The sequence below is a fragment of the Bombina bombina genome, chromosome 7 (genome assembly GCF_027579735.1).
Source record: "Bombina bombina isolate aBomBom1 chromosome 7, aBomBom1.pri, whole genome shotgun sequence".
NCBI lineage: Eukaryota > Metazoa > Chordata > Amphibia > Anura > Bombinatoridae > Bombina > Bombina bombina.
The window spans coordinates 319,794,564-319,813,674 of NC_069505.1; the positions used below are offsets into that span (position 1 = coordinate 319,794,564).

General features: G+C 39.7%; 1 protein-coding gene across 4 annotated transcripts in view; it reads left to right on the forward strand.

The window, feature by feature from the left end:
- OGG1 (8-oxoguanine DNA glycosylase) overlaps positions 1-4,265 on the forward strand; it is a 95,004-nt gene extending 90,739 nt beyond the window's left edge. For all 4 annotated transcript variants that reach the window (XM_053720975.1, XM_053720976.1, XM_053720977.1 and 1 more), the window contains one exon: positions 4,174-4,265. In XM_053720975.1, coding sequence (XP_053576950.1) covers positions 4,174-4,257 — 84 coding nt within the window. In that variant the 3' untranslated portion in view covers positions 4,258-4,265. The remainder of the gene's footprint in view (positions 1-4,173) is intronic.
- Positions 4,266-19,111: the final 14,846 nt, after the last annotated feature.

Below are 19,111 nucleotides of genomic sequence, written 5' to 3' on the forward strand. Positions count from 1 at the left end.
GTTTGCTCAATTGGTTCTCCGTTGGGGCAAACCAGAATTGAATCTCATGGCATCTCACCAGTACGCCAAGCTTCCTTGTTACGGATCCAGGTCCAGGGACCCAGAAGCGGCACTGATAGATGCTCTAGCAGCGCCTTGGTTCTTCAACCTGGCTTATGTGTTTCCACCATTTCCTCTGCTCCCTCGTCTGATTGCCAAAATCAAACAGGAAAGAGCATCGGTGATATTGATAGCGCCTGCATGGCCACGCAGGACCTGGTATGCAGACCTAGTAGACATGTCATCCTTTCCACCATGGACTCTGCCTCTGAGACAAAACCTTCTAATATCTTCATTGGTGTGAATCCAAGAATTACTCATGGAGTAGGGTTATTATTCCTAGGATATTGTCCTTCCTCCAAGAGGGTTTGGACAAAGGATTATCAGCTAGTTCTTTAAAGGGACAGATTTCTGCTCTGTCTATTCTTTTACACAAGCGTTTGGCAGAAGTTCCAGACGTTCAGGCATTTTGTCAGGCTTTAGTTAGAATTAAGCCTGTGTTTAAACCTGTTGCTCCTCCATGGAGCTTAAACTTGGTTCTTAAAGTTCTTCAAGGGGTTCCGTTTGAACCCCTTCATTCTATTGATATCAAACTTCTTTCATGGAAAGTTCTTTTTCTGATGGCTATTTCCTCGGCTCGAAGAGTCTCGGAGTTATCTGCCTTACATTGTGATTCTCCTTATCTGATCTTTCATTCAGATAAAGTTGTTCTGCGTACAAAACCTGGGTTTTTACCTAAGGTGGTTTCTAACAAGAATATCAATCAAGAGATTGTTGTTCCATCATTATGTCCTAATCCTTCTTCAAAGAAGGAACGTCTTTTGCATAATCTAGACGTAGTCCGTGCCTTGAAGTTTTACTTACAGGCTACTAAAGAATTTCGCCAAACATCTAACCTGTTTGTTGTTTTCTCTGGACAGAGGAGAGGTCAGAAGGCCTCGGCAACCTCTCTTTCTTTTTGGCTTCGGAGTATAATCCGTTTAGCCTATGAGACTGCTGGACCGCAACCTCCTTAAAGGATTACAGCTCATTCTACTAGAGCTGTGGCTTCCACCTGGGCCTTTAAAAATGAGGCCTCTGTTGAACAGATTTGCAAGGCTGCAACTTGGTCTTCGCTTCATACTTTTTCCAAATTTTACAAATTTGATACTTTTGCTTCTTCGGAGGCTGTTTTTGGGAGAAAGGTTCTACAGGCAGTGGTTCCTTCCGTTTAAGTTCCTGCCTTGTCCCTCCCATCATCCGTGTACTTTAGCTTTGGTATTGGTATCCCACAAGTAATGGATGATCCGTGGACTGGATACACTTAACAAGAGAAAACATAATTTATGCTTACCTGATAAATTTATTTCTTTTGTAGTGTATCCAGTCCACGGCCCGCCCTGTCCTTTTCAGGCAGGTCTAAATTTTAATTAAACTACAGTCACCACTGCACCCTATGGTTTCTCCTTTCTCGGCTTGTTTCGGTTGAATGACTGGATATGGCAGTGAGGGGAGGGGAGCTATATAGCAGCTCTGCTGTGGGTGATCCTCTTGCAACTTCCTGTTGGGAAGGAGAATATCCCACAAGTAATGGATGATCCGTGGACTGGATACACTGCAAGAGAAATACATTTATCAGGTAAGCATAAATTATGTTTTCCAGTTAATATATATTATATAATTTTGCTTTGTTCTTTTGGTATCCTTTGATAAAAATGATACGTAGGTAGACTCAGTAGCTGCTAATTGGTGGCTGGACATATATGTCTCGTTATTGGATCACCAAATGCGCTCAGCTAGCTCCCTGTAGTGAATTGCTGCTTCTTTAACAAAGAATACCAAGAGAATCTAGCAAATTAGATAATACAAGTAAAATGGGAAAGTTGTTTAAAACTGGTTTCTCTATCTAATCATGAAATAAAAAAAATGTTTCATGTTTCAGTACAAATGTTGTACTTTACCCAAAAGTTAAAAAAGCAACATCAGAAATGAGTAGAAATTATTATATTATATATTATATAAGACGACTTTAACTGATAAAATATGCCAAAACTGAAAATGTTGTTGTCTTAATATAATTTGCTGCAATAAATAAAACAAATAAAATTCTCTCATTTTTTGTACAATCCCCAGTTGAGAGCATCCTCTCATTTACTCTGCGTTTCCAATAACCTGAAATACTTCTAATGCTTGATAGGATCTTTCAACAAAATACATTTAATCAGTAGAGATGTATATTCGGATCCTTCATGAGGATCTGAATGCAGAAGTAGTAGATCTTAGTGTGGTGTCTTTCACTAGAATTAATCCTGCTACAAAAAGATCACTTTCAGAGGCGTATCTAGAACTGGGCCCAGCTGAAAATGTTGTGGCAGGGCCCCCCTCATTTCATTATTTATTTATTTATTTTTATATATATATATATATATATATATATTATAATTATACATACAAGAAAATGCGTACACATACATGCACACATATACACACAAACACATGCACGCACACATGTTAATGCACAGTCTAACAAACACTACAACACTAAGAAAATCACTCACCACTGTAAACTTCTTGCTTTCTGTGCAGAGCTTTCTTTTTACTTCCCCCCCCCCTGTTTTTTTTCAGCTGCTCTGAAAGCTGATTCTGCTAAAGCAGCAATGCCCCCCCCCCTAAAAAGATAGGCCCAGTAGCAGTGGAGACCCTACTGAATCATAAAGATGTAAAGGAACTCAACAAGTGTAAAGCTCCAACATTTCTAATAAGCCTCCTTGGTCACTTCTGTAAACCAGAGTGGGAAGGTGACCAAGAAGAAGTCAGCTGGGAGGTTTATTAGAATTTTCCAGCATGTGTTATCTACCACCTTGAGATTAGGTTCTTTATATTTCTGAATTTTATTTACATCTTTATGATCCATTGAAGTCTTTTGAAGTTAATTCACTATTGTTGTGCCCTTGTGTTTTCTTCATATTTTATATTGTTATTGAGTTCCACAGCATTTGAAGAGGAGCTAACACTATTTGGCATATTGATGTTTGCAATAGCTGACAATATGTATTGTTTTGTTTATTTTAAACTTTTGTTTATATGTTTTGCCACATTGTTTACTGTACATTTAGTAATTATGTATTGCTCTCAGGATTTGTGAGAATGTGACACTTTTACCATGATTATTGGAATCCAGTAGCAGTTGGCAAATCTCATTTTGAGCCAGGAACATACACCAGTGCTACCATGTGAATCAAGCAAATCTGTAGCCACATCAGCTGATGGAACTAAGTACTATAGTTGAAATTAGTTCAGAAAGCTTGTCCTCGGCTCTGCAGATAAACATCAGACTGATTACCATAGAGGCATTAGGAAATAGCAGGCTCTTATCACCGTTAGATAAGGTAAACAGGAAAGACTACGGTAATGAGGAGAGCAGGTTCTGAAGTCTGTTGCCTTAATGAATATGTCCTTTAAGTGACCGCAGAATGCTGCATTTGATTGGCTGAACAATGAAGATCAGATTGACACAGTTATGGATATAAGCAGGTATACAGACACACCTGGCTTTGAATAGATCTGTTTTGGAGCAGGTATAAAAAGTATGCTGAGATCTACAGGACTGACAGCATAAATCTGCCTTACAGGAATGCTCAGGAGCTCAAATATACATGTGATATATTAATATTAATGTGATGTATGACTGTGAGCTGCTGTACACGGATGTCTATGAATCAGTATGCATAGCGATAGCTCTGGGATGAAGTTTGGCATTGTTTCCCAGTTCATAGTCAAGCCAATGATGCATTAGATACAGAACTAAAGGGCAAAGCGCTAAGCAAGAAACTGTAGTGCGGCTTGGTGTTTAGGTGCTCAGAGCTGAGGTGAAAGATCATCAGAGATGAACTCCACAAGTCCATTGTCTGCATACTGTGCTCTCCAACCAACATACAGGCACAAACCTGACAGCTCCTTACCTTGATGGAATTGATGCTAAAAAAGAGAGGAGATTTTTAATGGTGTCAGTTGTTCAGTTTGTGAAAAGCTAAAAATCCTGAGCCTATATATAAAAACTATGTGCTTACACCTGTTCAGTATGTTTGCTGCTATGCAGTATACCAATGAATGGATTCATAAATGGTGAATTTGTACCTTTAACTTTACTTCCAGGTGCTATTCTGCTCAGACCTGAAGAAGTTCCAGAGTTCATCAGATGATCAAAAAACAAATCATCAAACAAAAATAAAAAGCTGAAAATCTTACTGAACTGGTTATTTTTTTTATTGTTTTGTATATGGTCAATAATAACAAAAATACTTTAATATTTTAAAGTGTTTTGGTGTTTATTTAATACTTTGACTAGTAAAAAAAAGTTTTACTACTCCATAGGGGGGATGTTTACTTTAGCCTTCAAGGATATAACTTTGATATTTGGTAAGTAGGCTGACTGATTCACTGCTGCGTTGCACGGAACCACTTGATGTTGATTTTTCCTTAGAAGGCAGAAATTTGGTGTCTTCTTATTTATTTTAAATTGTCAACAGCTTCCTATAGTATACAATAGTAGTTAACACAACAGGGCATTGCATTAGAGTAGGGGTCAGCAAACTTTTCTCTTTATAGGTCCAGATAGTAAATATTTTAGGCTTTGTGGACCAAGAGGCAAAATTAAGGATAGTATGTAGGTGCTTTTATAACGAGAGAAAACAAATATCCTCATTCTGTTTTTATTGACAAATTTTTTTTAAAAAAGCCACTTGATTGCATCCTCATTTAATTTTTTATTATTCTGAAGAAATTCTGATGTTATGAGATTATTTTTTAAATTTCATATATTGTAGAGCACCAAGCAGCGGTGCAAAGTGATTTGAGCGACACATACGTCTGTTTTAACCACTCAATTCTGCTGTTGTAAGAGGGTGGCTTTGTCCCAATAAAACTTTATTTATGGACACTGAAATTTCACTGAAGGAAACATCTATGGTCCAGGGTAGAATATATTAAATACACATAAATGCTCAAATTCAACTTAAAATGTTTATCAACAGCATTGCAAAAGAGCATAATATAATTGTATGTCGCTGAAGAACAGAAGTTCTAAACATTAAATGGTATCAGCCACATTTGCTAGTAGTGTAATGAACAATTATTTAAAACTTAAAGGGCCATAATACCCAAATGTTTAAACACTTGAAAGTGATGCAGTATAGCTGTAAAAAGCTGACTAGAAAATATCACCTGAACATCTATATGTAAAAAAGAAAGATATTTTACCTCAAAAGCTTCTCAGTAGCCACATCCCTTTGTAAAGGACTTCTAAGCAACAAATCAGTATGTCTGTCCCGGGACAGCGGAAGGAGCGAGCTTACATGCACTCTCATCTTATTTCCCTATTCAGCTTAAGGAAGTTTACAATGAAATCTCATGAGAGTTAAGTCAAATCTCATGAGATCACAGTAAAAGAGTTCATGACCTCGGCACTGTTGATGCTGATTGGCTGCTGTTCATTTATTCTTTTTTTTTTTTTACCTGCAGCTAAGCAGCAGTTGAGTATAACCTTTTACACAGAACTTACTCTGCTGAGCTGAGGAAATTGTGAGGTAAAATATCTTCCTTTTTTTACATAGAGATGCTCAGGTGATATTTTACTGTCAGCTTTTTACAGTTATACTGCATCAGTTTCAAGTAATTTAGCATATGAGTATTATGTCCCTTTGAACAGTTTCAGATCTACTTATTTAGACCAATAATTAATAGAACTATGAAACCCAAGGGTTTCACTGTTTATATATATATCTCACATAAGCTATAAAAGGAAGCAAACTAGAATGGACACAGCGGCGACACTGGAAAATCAGATCGCAGGTAAATACTAGCTTCTCGCTGGGTAGCTTACTCTAAAAGTAGGGCAGTCGTATCAGTAGGTGTGAAAGGAAAATATTCATATGGAACAAAGAGCCCTAGGTACCAGGCTAAGGACTGATATGCCTACCTGGGGCATTCATAATTCTGACGAAGCTCTCTATATACATATCGCATCTAACTCAAAAATCAAGGTAAGCCCCATTGTGTTGGCCGCTGGCAACTGAGCCACCCTTTAATACGATAAGAAAAATGATATAGTAGCACAACAGGGGATATTGAGTAGACATTTACTTTCACTATTCATAGCAATCATTGATTACAGTTTACCATAAGTGGAGATTAGCATGGCTGACATTTAAAGCCTTAAAAATGGCAGCAAATCAAACATAGAAACACATTTTACCTTACATACAGTAAGCGATTAGTGAAGAGCTATGGGACCTGGGTAACAGACTACAGCTCTCAAATATGCGCTGTCACTGTGAGTATCTGAGAAAGGTTAACTGACCACAAAGCAAGTCCAAAGAAGCTACTGATGCCAAATTATATCATCTGAATACACTATACAAAAAACTTCATATATAACCCAGTGTTTCCTAAAATGTTATAAAATAGCACTTTTAAATCCTATATGTATCCCACTCTTAGGGTTCCTTGACTCCAGCTTGTCAAAACTTTTGAAATTGGAGTAGACTTTAGTAAGATGACAACCACAGTACATATAATATAATCCAAAGCAGGATATGGTGTTACTTGTAGCTTCCTAAACATGCTTGGAGGTACTGACTGTGCATTACCCAATACCAACTCTCAAGTTGGATCAGTCTGAGAAGAGATCCCAAAGAGTAAAGGAATCACTGTTGCTCAATAAAAAGGACATCCTGGAACTGCAGTAAGTCTGATAGCAGCCAGTGTTTAACACTCTAGAGGCAGGATGTAGTTAAAGCAAAGACTTGCCAGTACTGTGTACTGTCTGCATCGGAGACTCAATGTTGTTCGATATCAATATTTTGTGACATGTCTGAAGGCTTGACTACAATATCTAAAGAACCATGCTCCCCATTGGAACCACAAAGTGGGCTCCCTCTCGAGCTATATTATCTGGATCCGAGGAGATGATTCTAATGGTATCAGGACCTTTCTGATGGAGAGCTTCCCATGTATGCACTGTTGTCTATAAACACAGGGTTATCCAAACAGGTAGTATTACAATCCTCAACAGGAAAGAAACAATGGCACTACTCAGAATTGGTAATAAATAGTAAACATTCCCCTTTTCCCCTAATAATGGGTATATTGTATACTAGTGTATTCAAATATTAACAATCTATTAGGGATTGGTGCTTGTACCTATTTACAATCTATGTAGAAGATCAGTAAAGAACTGACGGCAGGGTACAAATATAGCACTCATGAACGGGAAAAATGACGGCAAAATTTTTTAATAAACTAAGCTAAAATATAACTTTTACTAGATCATTTAAAAACGGGTTTAACACACATTTTAAAATCAGATTTTGGTCTACTATCATGGAGCCAGAAAGTGTTTTTACTAGCCCTTAACAGGTAGTATTACAATCCTCAAATCTTCAACTTGAGCTTGATCAGCAGAATACTCCATCATGATGTAGAGAATGCCACAAAGCCTCCTCTCCAGCTTCAAAAAGTGTTCTTGCATAATGACAATCTCTGATTCCTATTTGTTCAAGGACTCTATGCTGCCTTTAATGGTGGTAATGTAAGGGTTGTCTCGGCACCCTTTACAGTATAGGTGATAAATGAAATGGCTGTGCCTTTAGATAGAAAGACATGTGACTGTTCAACCTGTGTTACCAGGGGAGAGGGGTGCCTGAAGCCTCAGATGTCTGGATCCAATCTGAGGTATTATAAATACAGTTTGTGAGGTATCAATCTGATCAGTATTCAAAATAGCGATTAGAACTAGAACTTATAATAAAATAAATATATAATCCAACAGTAATCAACAGAATTACTGTTTTACAACGGGAGCTGCAGATAATGTAACTTAACATGGCTGCTGCCCAGACACGCCACCCGTATTTAGTGGTACTTTAAGGAGAGACACTTACTTTACAGTATAATGTTCAGTAAAATTGGCTGATGACTTCTCTCTATGCCTGTGAGTTTTTGAGCATCGGGCCCATAGTCTTCTCTGGTCTTAACTCAAAACTAATGTCCGGTTTCTGGTCCTGCTTTCCATGTCTTGTGCATCACAATATAATATTATTAAATGATAGGCATGTCCGTTTGTTGTTGACATTGACTCCTAGAACTGGTTTGATCATTGCCATTCTACTCAAACACAGAAGACTTGTGACAGGGATGTAATACCAAGTTCTTAACCAGGGATGCATAACCTTAGGTCAAGGGGCCACAATATGGCCGTTCACTTATTTTGTTTTGCCTTACTCCTCAGCCTCATTCCAACACACAGAGCTCATTTTCAGTGATTGACTCATGTACAGTCTATGTGGGTTTATGGCATGTTTCTGGGTATCAGACTTTTTCACTTGAGGTTTAAATGAAAGGACGACTAAATACAGTAAAATTAAATAATTTCCGACTTCCGGTGGGCGGAGCTAGCGGCAGGCAGCAAGGAGTGAGAGCTCCGTGTTCTAAGAGCTCCTATCTCCATTGATTCTGCTGTCTGCCGTTTTTCCCACACACTAGCCTTGTTGGGCAATAACAAGCCCGGACTGGCTGCCTTTAGTGAGGGGCCCTACATCGCCCTTGCCCTCGGAACGAACCTGTTGCGCAACATCGCGCAGATACACCGCAACTACTGGGCGCCATATTGGAAAGACCCTTAGGCCACAGCTCGCACAACGGAGAAGCGGCAGACACTGGGACACAGACAACCCCAGTGCCGGATGACACACAAGCAACGGAAAGACAATACCCGCAGAGAGACAAGGCAGAAAAGCAAGCAAGGGGACCGGGCCACACTCAACCTGCAGGGCGCCATGCTGGAATAGATCCCTGGAATCCTGGCTACACAATCACACTTGCTGGAGACCTGTCTACATCTAAACCCAGAGGACTCGCATACCAGGCAGAACACAGGCGATAACAGAAAGCCCTGCTGCAAGGAGTCCAGCTGGGAGACGGACACAGCAGCAGTGCTGCACTTGAGGTACCAGTGTGAGAGTCAAAAATTCAGACAGGCCCCAAGATTAAGCAACGCAAGAAAGACGTACAATAACTCTGACTGTATTTTATTTACCAACCCCATTTTAATACATATTCCTGCACAAATTAACTGAATCCTAAGCGATTTCACATCTTAATGCTACAGATGCCTAAGTGCCACAACAACTAGCAAGCACATGGTAACCAAACTTTGTTCCGGCACCAACTAAAATAACTGAACTGAATCCTACACGATTTCATATCTTGATGCTGGGGATGCCTGAGTGTTACAACAAATAGCAAACACATGGTAACCAGAATTTCTTCATTTTAAAAGAGTGTTGTAGTACATGTATGATCTAAGTCAGAGACTTGAAAGAAAGTTTATTGCAGCCACGTGATAGGGAGAGTGAAAAAAGAGAAAAAAAAAAAAAAAAGAGGCCCTTGCAAATCCTCTCACATGTATCTCCTGCTATCCACCATTTTTAAAGCAACAGTGACACCTAGTGGCACAAGCACATCAAGCTCTATTTTTCTCTGAACTGTATTATTATCACAATATCAGTGCCTTATACACCTCACATGAAGGTTGATAAATACTTCAAACCTATCACCAACACATTAGAAAGCAGGATGACCTCAAAATCAAAGCAAACCGACAGGAGGCAGAGGCATGTTACAGAATCACAGATTGACAATCCCCCTTCCCCAGGCTCCTCTCAACCAGCAATTACCAAATCAACAAATCTGCTACAAGAATTAAAATTTTTTTGCCTAAAATGGAATCTCTTCAAACAGGCATGGACACTTTAACCAATGAGATGCGCCAATTTTCTACACGCATGAATCAGGCAGAACAGAGGATTTCAGATGTGGAGGACAGACAGAACAGCACCTCTACCTCCATCAAACAACTACTACGGCAAAACCAGGCACTACAAGACAAGGTTGAAGATCTTGAAAACCGTAGTAGGCGAAACAACCTCCGCATAATTGGAGTTCCAGAAAGCATCAAGAGTAAAGATCTGCTGGAATTTACAGCCCTCACGTTTCCAAAACTACTAGGTGTCGATCCGGATCGTCTCCCTCTGGATGCGGAAAGAGCCCACCGTATCGGCCCAGACAACGGCCTCTCTACTACCTCCGCAACCAGACCCCGCCAGGTTATATTTAAGTGTCTGAACTACCAAGAAAAACTTGCTTTACTGCGGGCTTATAGGTTGCATGAGGCTGATGTTATTTTTGAAGGGAAAAAGCTCCTACTGTTTCAGGACTTCTCAGCAGAAGTAACTAAGCTACGCAAGGAATTTGCCCCCTATTGCTCCAAACTATATGAGGAGGGCAGACAAGTGGCACTTCTCTATCCTGCCAAACTCAGGCTACAGACCCCTAGGGGTGCCAAATTCTTCCGATCTCCCAAAGAACTGAAAGTTTTTCTAGAAATGGAGAAACAGCAAGTGGATCCAGGAACCTGAACATATACAATTTTGCTGCCTGGTTTTTCTTTTTCTTTTTCAAAATGATGGTTTACATGAAACAAGAGGTCCCCCAAGCTGAAGATCCTCCACTCGCTGGTGGGGTCACACCTTGGAAATGGACACAGGAGTGGTCCCTAAAGAGAGCTGCTCTATACACTCCTGGAGCCCCCACCTCTTTAGAACATAAGTTATTACAAACTGTTGTTGTTGTTGTTCTTGTTCTTGTTTTTTTAATGATTTATTTTATTTCTTTTGCATACCTTTTTCCATTTTTGGGTAATCTACATACTAACCATATATTTGGCCCTGATGCCATCAAGCCAAGTTACCTAACCATTTCCCATTGTATTCTAGATAGCCCTCATAATATGCTGTACCGATATCATCCTTCGTTTATAAAACACGTACCATTGTATACTTTAACTTTATTTTTCCCTCTACTCTAGTGGAATACTTAAAGGCTGAGCTCGGCGGATGGGCTAACTGCAAATGGAGATTCCGACCAATGACGAATACATTGACTGATCACTTCTCATCGATACTGTATGTGAGTCCTCTTCTCTTCCATATCACACAACAGATCACAAAAAAGTTACCACTACACTCCCTCACCTTTTCCCTCAGGATACTATCCACACCTTGGTTACAGCCCCTATTTCTAGCACTATTTGCCCCTTGTACCTCCACACAGATGCATCATCCCAAATATCCCATCAATCCCTTCCATGGCCACAAACCTTAAGATAGTATCTTGGAATGTGGGGGGCATAACTTCCCCAGCCAAGAGGAGGAAAATCATCCAATTTCTTAACTCATTACATGCTGATATTGCTCTATTGCAAGAAACGCACCTCACGGCTGAGGAACACGAAAAATTAAAAATAAGGTGGGTGGGGCGCATTTTTTACTCCCCTTCGGAGGGCAGGAAATGTGGAGTGGCCATCCTAGTACGCAAAAACTTGCCAGTAACTTTTTCCAATACAAAAATAGATAACAAAGGAAGATACATATTCACTACTGTTCATGTTGACGCAAATAAGTATCAGTTATGTAATGTATATGGCCCCAATCATTCTGATCAGATGTTCTGGGCATCTCTTCAATCACTCATTGCCCTACACTCAGATTCCCCAGTGATAGTGGGAGGGGATTTTAACATGGCGCAAGCACTTCCATTAGATAGATTCCCGGACCCAACACTTCCTCTTACACAGCAAAGATCACACCCCAAACATAAAAAAGAAATACAAATAATATCGACTTTCAGGGAAGGGTTGGGACTACATGACCTCTGGAGGTCCAGACACCCAGACTACACGGATTATACCTGTGTCTCTAAGACTCATCATACTTTCTCACGCATTGACTACTTCCTCACATCTCCTCAACTTGCTCCTAATATACTAGACAGTTCTATCCTCCCAATCACAATTTCAGACCATGCTCCCATAAAACTAACTTTACAGCCATGCAAACTGCCTCCTTTCCAAAGAGCTTGGAGGTTCCCTTCATATCTATACACTAATGCAGATTTCCGCCAACACCTGAAGGCCTTCTGGCTAGAATACACTTCTGACAACAACCAACACAGAGCCAACCCTGACTTGTTTTGGCATGCCTCTAAGGCGGTTATTAGGGGAAGAATCACAGCCTACACGTCAAATCACACTAAGTCACAAGCGAAAGTCACCACACAACTCCTTTGTAACTTGACTGAGGCATACAATACATACCTAACTAACCCTACAACACTGAATCGTCAGAAATACTATGATGCCAAGAAAGAGAGAGACTCACACTTGCAGATCCTAGACCATAAGTTTAATATACATCGACAGGGGAGGTTTTATAGACATGGGAATAAGGCTGGCAGACTTCTGGCAAACTTGGTGAAATTACACACACCTAAATCCATCATAACAGCAATCAAATCTGGGACACACCTTAAGACGGACACCAAAGATATAATGAAGGAATTCACAACATACTACAAATCACTATACACCAGTCAAAACATAAAAGCAGAAGACAAGCACACATTTTGGAGTAAGGTTACCATACCCCAACTAACTGAAACACAGAGAGATAATCTTAACTCGCCCATACATATACAGGAAGTGCTGAAGGCCATTGGCACCTCAAAAATAGGAAAGGCTGCAGGACCAGACTCCCTTCCTATCGAATATTATAAGATCCTTAGCACCGATATAGCCCCAGTACTAGCTTCCACCTACACTAGCTACCTGTTAGGAACATCTACCCCAGATGCAAGGTTTACAGATGCTAACATATGTATTCTGCCAAAGCAAAACAGAGACCATACATTAACCTCCTCATACAGACCGATATCTCTGCTTAACAGCGATTACAAATTATATACCAAAATCTTGGCAAGCAGGTTGGCAAACATACTGCCAAATCTGGTGCACCCAGACCAAACTGGCTTCATTAAGAATCGATCCTCAGTAATTAACATTAGGAAAACATTAGCTATCATAGCTCACTACTGCAACTCATATTATACAGAACACCAAAAACCCACTGTAGATGCATGTTTACTCGCCATTGACGCCGAAAAAGCGTTCGATAGAATAGAATGGGACCACCTCTATACCTCTCTGGAACAGTTTGGCATACATGGGCACTTCCTGCAAGCACTCCAACAACTATACACTTCACCCTCAGCTTCCATACTCATTAATGGTCAAATATCTCCCTCATTCCGCTTAGAAAGGGGAACCAGACAGGGATGCCCCCTGTCCCCACTACTCTTCAACCTGGCAATTGAACCCCTGGCAAGCTACATCCGCCAACACAGTGAGGGTCTAAAAATTCACAGACAGACAGTACACTTATCTTTATATGCTGATGACCTCCTATTATATGTCCCCAATCCACATATTAACCTACCTGAAATATTACGCATCTTAGAACTATTCGGTAATGTTTCTGGTTATAAAATCAACATAGACAAGTCCGAATTAACATGGCTACGTAATACAAATAAAACACAACTGCAGGGCATTGATTTTAAAGTAACTAAGGGCACCTTCACATACCTGGGAATACATCTCAATATCGATGTGAACAAATTGTACCACCTAAATATAGGCAAAACAATAACTCACATTCAAAATCAGATGACAGGCTGGAGAAATCTACCTCTCTCACTGACGGGTAGAACCCAACTCCTGAAAATGATTATACTACCAAAATTACTTTATCCCCTACAGATGCTACCTCTTTTACTGACCAAAAGAGATCTCGGCAACTTGTCGGCTCTGTTTGGCAAATTTATCTGGCAACACAGGAAACCGAGAATTAATAGACTCCATCTGGCAATGCCAGTTGGGGCGGGCGGACTTGGTCTCCCTAATCTTCAATGGTACAACTGGGCATCTCTATCTAAGATAGTGGTGGGGTGGCTGACACAATCCGATTACTTCTCTCCTCCTGTGGAAAGAGAACTCCTGACACCCATACACCCGGCCTTCCTGCCACACACATCGATGGCGACACTCCCCCCACACATAAAGCAAAACATACTTTTCAGAGATCCGCTGAGAGCCTGGACCAAGCTATGCAAAACATGGGGAATAAAGTTCATATTTAGCAAATACTTACCGCTCCAAGGGAACCCAAACTTCATTCCAGGGTATACCACAACTGTCTTTCAACACTGGGAACAAAAGGGTTTGACCACGGTAGCGCAACTGATTAACCCCCTGACACAGCAGATACACCCCTTCAACGACCTACGAACGCAGTATGCCCTCCCTATCACACACAGATTCGCTTATTTCCAGAGTAGACATTATGTGCAAAGCCTACTGACAGAAGGTTTAGCTTCCCTGGACATAACTAAGATTGCTTCCCTTTGCAACATGGCAGCTCAAGGACAACACTCCATATCCCCCATTTACAAACTGATAGTTGCACATCATGAACCACAAACACTGCATGACATCACTACTAAATGGCAAGACCAAAGGATCCCTGAAGTAATGGAAGAACATATCACACAGAGCATAACTAGGGTAAGAGTAGCCACCCTTTCAGAGAGCCTACGAGAAACGCAAACTAAATTCCTGCATCATGCATATATAACACCTCACATCAGATCCAAATGGGTTCAAGATGCTATAGATGAATGCCCTAAGTGCTCAGCTCATACCCCAGACTTAGTACACCTAGTGTGGGACTGCCCGAAACTACGGAGATTTTGGGGCAAGACCAAATTTTGGCTGTCAAAAGTACTTACAACAGATATAACTTTAACGGTAGCTAGTGTGTTCCTCTTCCAAGACACCTCTCCATCTTCCAACCACCAGAGGTTCTTTAACCTCGTAGTGCTCATGGCTAGGAGATTGATCCTGCAATACTGGGTTAAAAATAGGGAACCCCCCTTCAAAAAACTAATTCATGCCCTATACCAACAATTCCTGGTAGAACTTGCAGACACACAGAGTGACCAAGATGCTAGAATTAAATCATTTATGAACAAATGGGACGCATACCTTATGTACCTACCAAAGGGCCTTAGGAAAAAAGTATTACGTCCCTTTGAACACTCTGTGTTTATGCTGACTGAAAACTTGCGTGGACGCTGGTACACCTCAGAATCCGACTCTGACCCTTAAACTGACCACGACTGACTGACCTGAGGGACTCTTGGTCCAGTGAGGAAACCCATGAATGGGGGCCACAGCCATCCGCCGTAGCAGAAGCCTGAATATCAATTCCATTACACTTACATAGTGAAGGTACCTAGATTGCTTTATGTCTCATATTTTGTACCCGGTGTTAATTATTGGCAATACTGCCTCTGATTTTAGGAATGTTCAAGGTTTTTCAATATAGCAGACTATGTAACAGACCTGCACACGCACAGTCATGATTGACGCAGGATGAGACTTACATGGGTGATGAAGAATTCACCAATGTGCGGTTAGTGCCTAGGAGCGAGTCTCTAATATACCTCGAAATACATAATCTTACAATGTCAGTGATCTCTTTGATGCGGATTGCCATTATCTCTTACCTAACTAATTATTTACTTTATTCTTATTGTTATCTTATTCTCCTTATTTTATTTTATTTTATATTATTTTTAGTTATTTTTCTTTTTCTTTTTGTTGTTGAGGTTATGTTTTGTTATAACTGTTCTAAGTATGAAAAGGGGCCTGACCGCCTCACATGGCTCAAGAAAAGACTTTATGAACTTTGATTGGACCCAGCCGCATTGAAAAGTCTATACTGTGATATACACTGTTATGTCAAGGAATGAATATAATTGTGTAATGCTATGTGATGCTGATCGGGTTTACCCTGAGAAAAATTTGAAAAATAAAGTTGTTAAAAAAAAAAATTAAATAATTTCCAAATTCACATTAAAAAGACAATGCAATAGCACTTACTCTGAAATTTGCAAGAACATTTTCTAATGCTCATTTCCAATTTAAAGTTAATCCAATTTTCCCTCCCCCTGTATCATGTGACACCCATCATTCAATCACAAAATGCATATATGCATGTACTGTGCACTTTTGCTCATGCTCAGTAGGAGCTGGAACCTAAGAAAGTGTGCATATAAAATAATGTGCACGTTTTGATAATGGAAGTGTATTGGAAGGTTTCTGTAAATTTGACTTAGTGGCTCTTTAAAGGGATAGTAAACCCCAACATTTTCTTTTATGATTTAGACAGAACATACAATTTTATACAACTTTCCAATTTACTTCTATTACCAAGTTTTCTTCATTCTCTTGTTATCCATTGCTGAAGGGACAGCATTGCACTACTGACAGGAAGCTGAAAATATCTATTTAGCCAATCACAAGAGACAAATGTGACAAATGCAGGCACCAATTAGCAGCAGCTCCCACTAGTGTATGATATGTGCGTATTCATTTTTTAACAAAGGATAATAAGAGAACGAAGCACATGTGAAAATAGAGGTGAATTTAAAAGTTTCTTAAAATGACATGCGCTATCTGAGTCATGCAAGTTTAATTTTTACTTTCCTATCCCTTTAAACTATATATTTTTGCTTTCACATAAATCTTGGAAATCTGTTTACTGGCTCTGAAAGTGGAGTAATTACATGTGGCATATTTTCATTATGTTAACATTCATAAAGGTAAGAGGGTTAACTATTATTCTCAGATATTTAATGCTTTAATCTTATAACCCCATATAAATATGGCTAAACATACAGATTAAAGAATACACCTTTTCAGTCTGTGTATATATTTTGAATGTGTAGCTTTTTATTTAATCTGTTTCTATACTTTATTTTACATTATATGTGCAAATATGTATTTTCAAGTAGCATGGTATGGTATGTGTGTGTGTGTATATGTGTATGTGTGTGTGTGTATATATATATATAATGTATATAGGGTTTGGCTCCTTCAGGGATTATTAAGTTTTACATTTTTATGTTCGGTTCTTGGCTGCAAACTTTATACTCCTTTAGGCAGAAAGGCGAGGAAATAAATTGTCAATTTACCAATATCAGAGTGTAGTGTGATTAATACTGCAAAAATCTTTGAATTTACATAAATTACTAATGGCTTTCTGACAATGAAGGGGTTAAACTGACAAAATTTGGAATGTAGTCTTTCAATACGCACACACAAATATCTCTCTCCTTTTTCTCTTCCCTCTCTCTCATATTTCGGTGCTAACAAATTGTTGAGCTGTTTGTTCGTTCCTGAGAGTACACTTCTCTCTGAGTGTATGTGTATGTATGTACGTATGTGTGCGTGTGTGTATGTATGTATATATATATATATATATGTGTGTGTGTGTGTGTATGTATGTGTATATATATATATATATATATATATATATATATATATATATATATATATAAGAATTCTGAGGAAGAACAGCACTCCTGAGATGGAACAGATTTCCATGTCTGCTCATTTTTAATGCAACTCAAGGTGCGCGTTCCTTTAGCACACTATGCCACTTCACAGAGAAAAAATATCCTAAAGCATATCAGTCTGACCCTGCCCAATGACAGTCCAGCGCCGAAATACCAGGCAATTCCTCTCTGAACAAGGGAAGCAACAACCCCAAACGATCGTTTCGGCCTTATATGGGCCTCGTCAGTGAGGTGCAGTTACAACTCTCTAAGGGCAAGTGTGCAGGGAGTCCACATATATACATATATATATATATATATATATATATATATATAATAGCAAGTGGTGAAGGATCCAAACGGATGGGTTCCGTATCCAGCAAAAACTTCACACAGCAGGAATATATAATCCGTTTTATGTGTAAATAACCAAACGTTTCAGCCCTCACATGGGCTTTTGTCAATGGTAAACATAAGCCAGGACAGACATAACACATACTGCTACCCTCCACCTTTAAATACCAACCTCCCTTAAGTCATAGCCAATCAGGATGCCCGAGCAGTACACACCCACAAGTAACGAGCAACTGCAAACAGCTGTAGAGACAAGACACAACACCTGGGAATGGATCAGCCTGCTCAACCCCTAGCTTGTCATGCATAGACAAATGAGTCAAGCTCATTCGTGTGTAAAGCAAGCACACACGTGAAATGTGGGCGGTACCACAAGCGGCGAATACTGACAGGGGCCAATATGACAGCAGCCATAAACACCCAAAACAATTAAAGTGTAAATAAAGAGAACATAGTTACAGGGGCTTAATTCAACATAATATAAATCTAGAAGTGCGGGTAGCACCCTCTATACTCATAGGTATCAAGGTGACAGACCCACAAAGATTGATCTAACCCCAGCATATCAAGAAGCGATAGATGCAAGAACATAATGTGTATAACATGATACATATCAACTATGCTAAGGGACCAATACCGGCCACATTATTAGCAGGGGAGTTGAGCAGGCTGATCCGTTCCCAGGTGTTGCGTCTTGTCTCTACAGCTGTTTGCAGTTGCTCGTTACTTGTGGGTGTGTACCGCTCGGGCGTCCTGATTGGCTATGACTTAAGGGAGGTTGGTATTTATAGTTGGAGGGTAGCAGTATGTGTTATGTCTGTCCTGGCTTATGTTCACCATTGACAAAAGCCCATGTGAGGGCTGAAACGTTTGGTTATTTACACATTAAACTGATTATATATTCCTGCTGTGTGAAGTTTTTGCTGGAAACGGAACCCATCCGTTTGGATCCTTCACCACTTGCTATTGTTTGTTTATTTAGCAGTGCACCAGGTTGTTGCTGTTCTGAGGAGTGCCGTTTCCACTACGCTCTTTATATATATATATATATATATATATATATATATATATATATATATATATATATATATATATATAAAGATAGAAGGTGGACAAGCGCACAAGAGGGCACTCCTAGTGAAGCTTGTTTATACCAGGGAGACTCATTGTATTATATGTATAAGTGCCCACTCACGTGATTCAACCTCATCCAGTATGAGGTATAGATAAGACACTTGGTTAGAGGTGATAGCTCTTTCTGATCTCCTTGTACAGCTACTGCTGTGGTACTCTTATTCCTTTTCCTGTTAATATCCAGGAATGTAGTCCCCAGACAGGCAGTGGAGGCTTCAGTGGTTAAGTCTCTATATAACCAGGTGGCTATGGG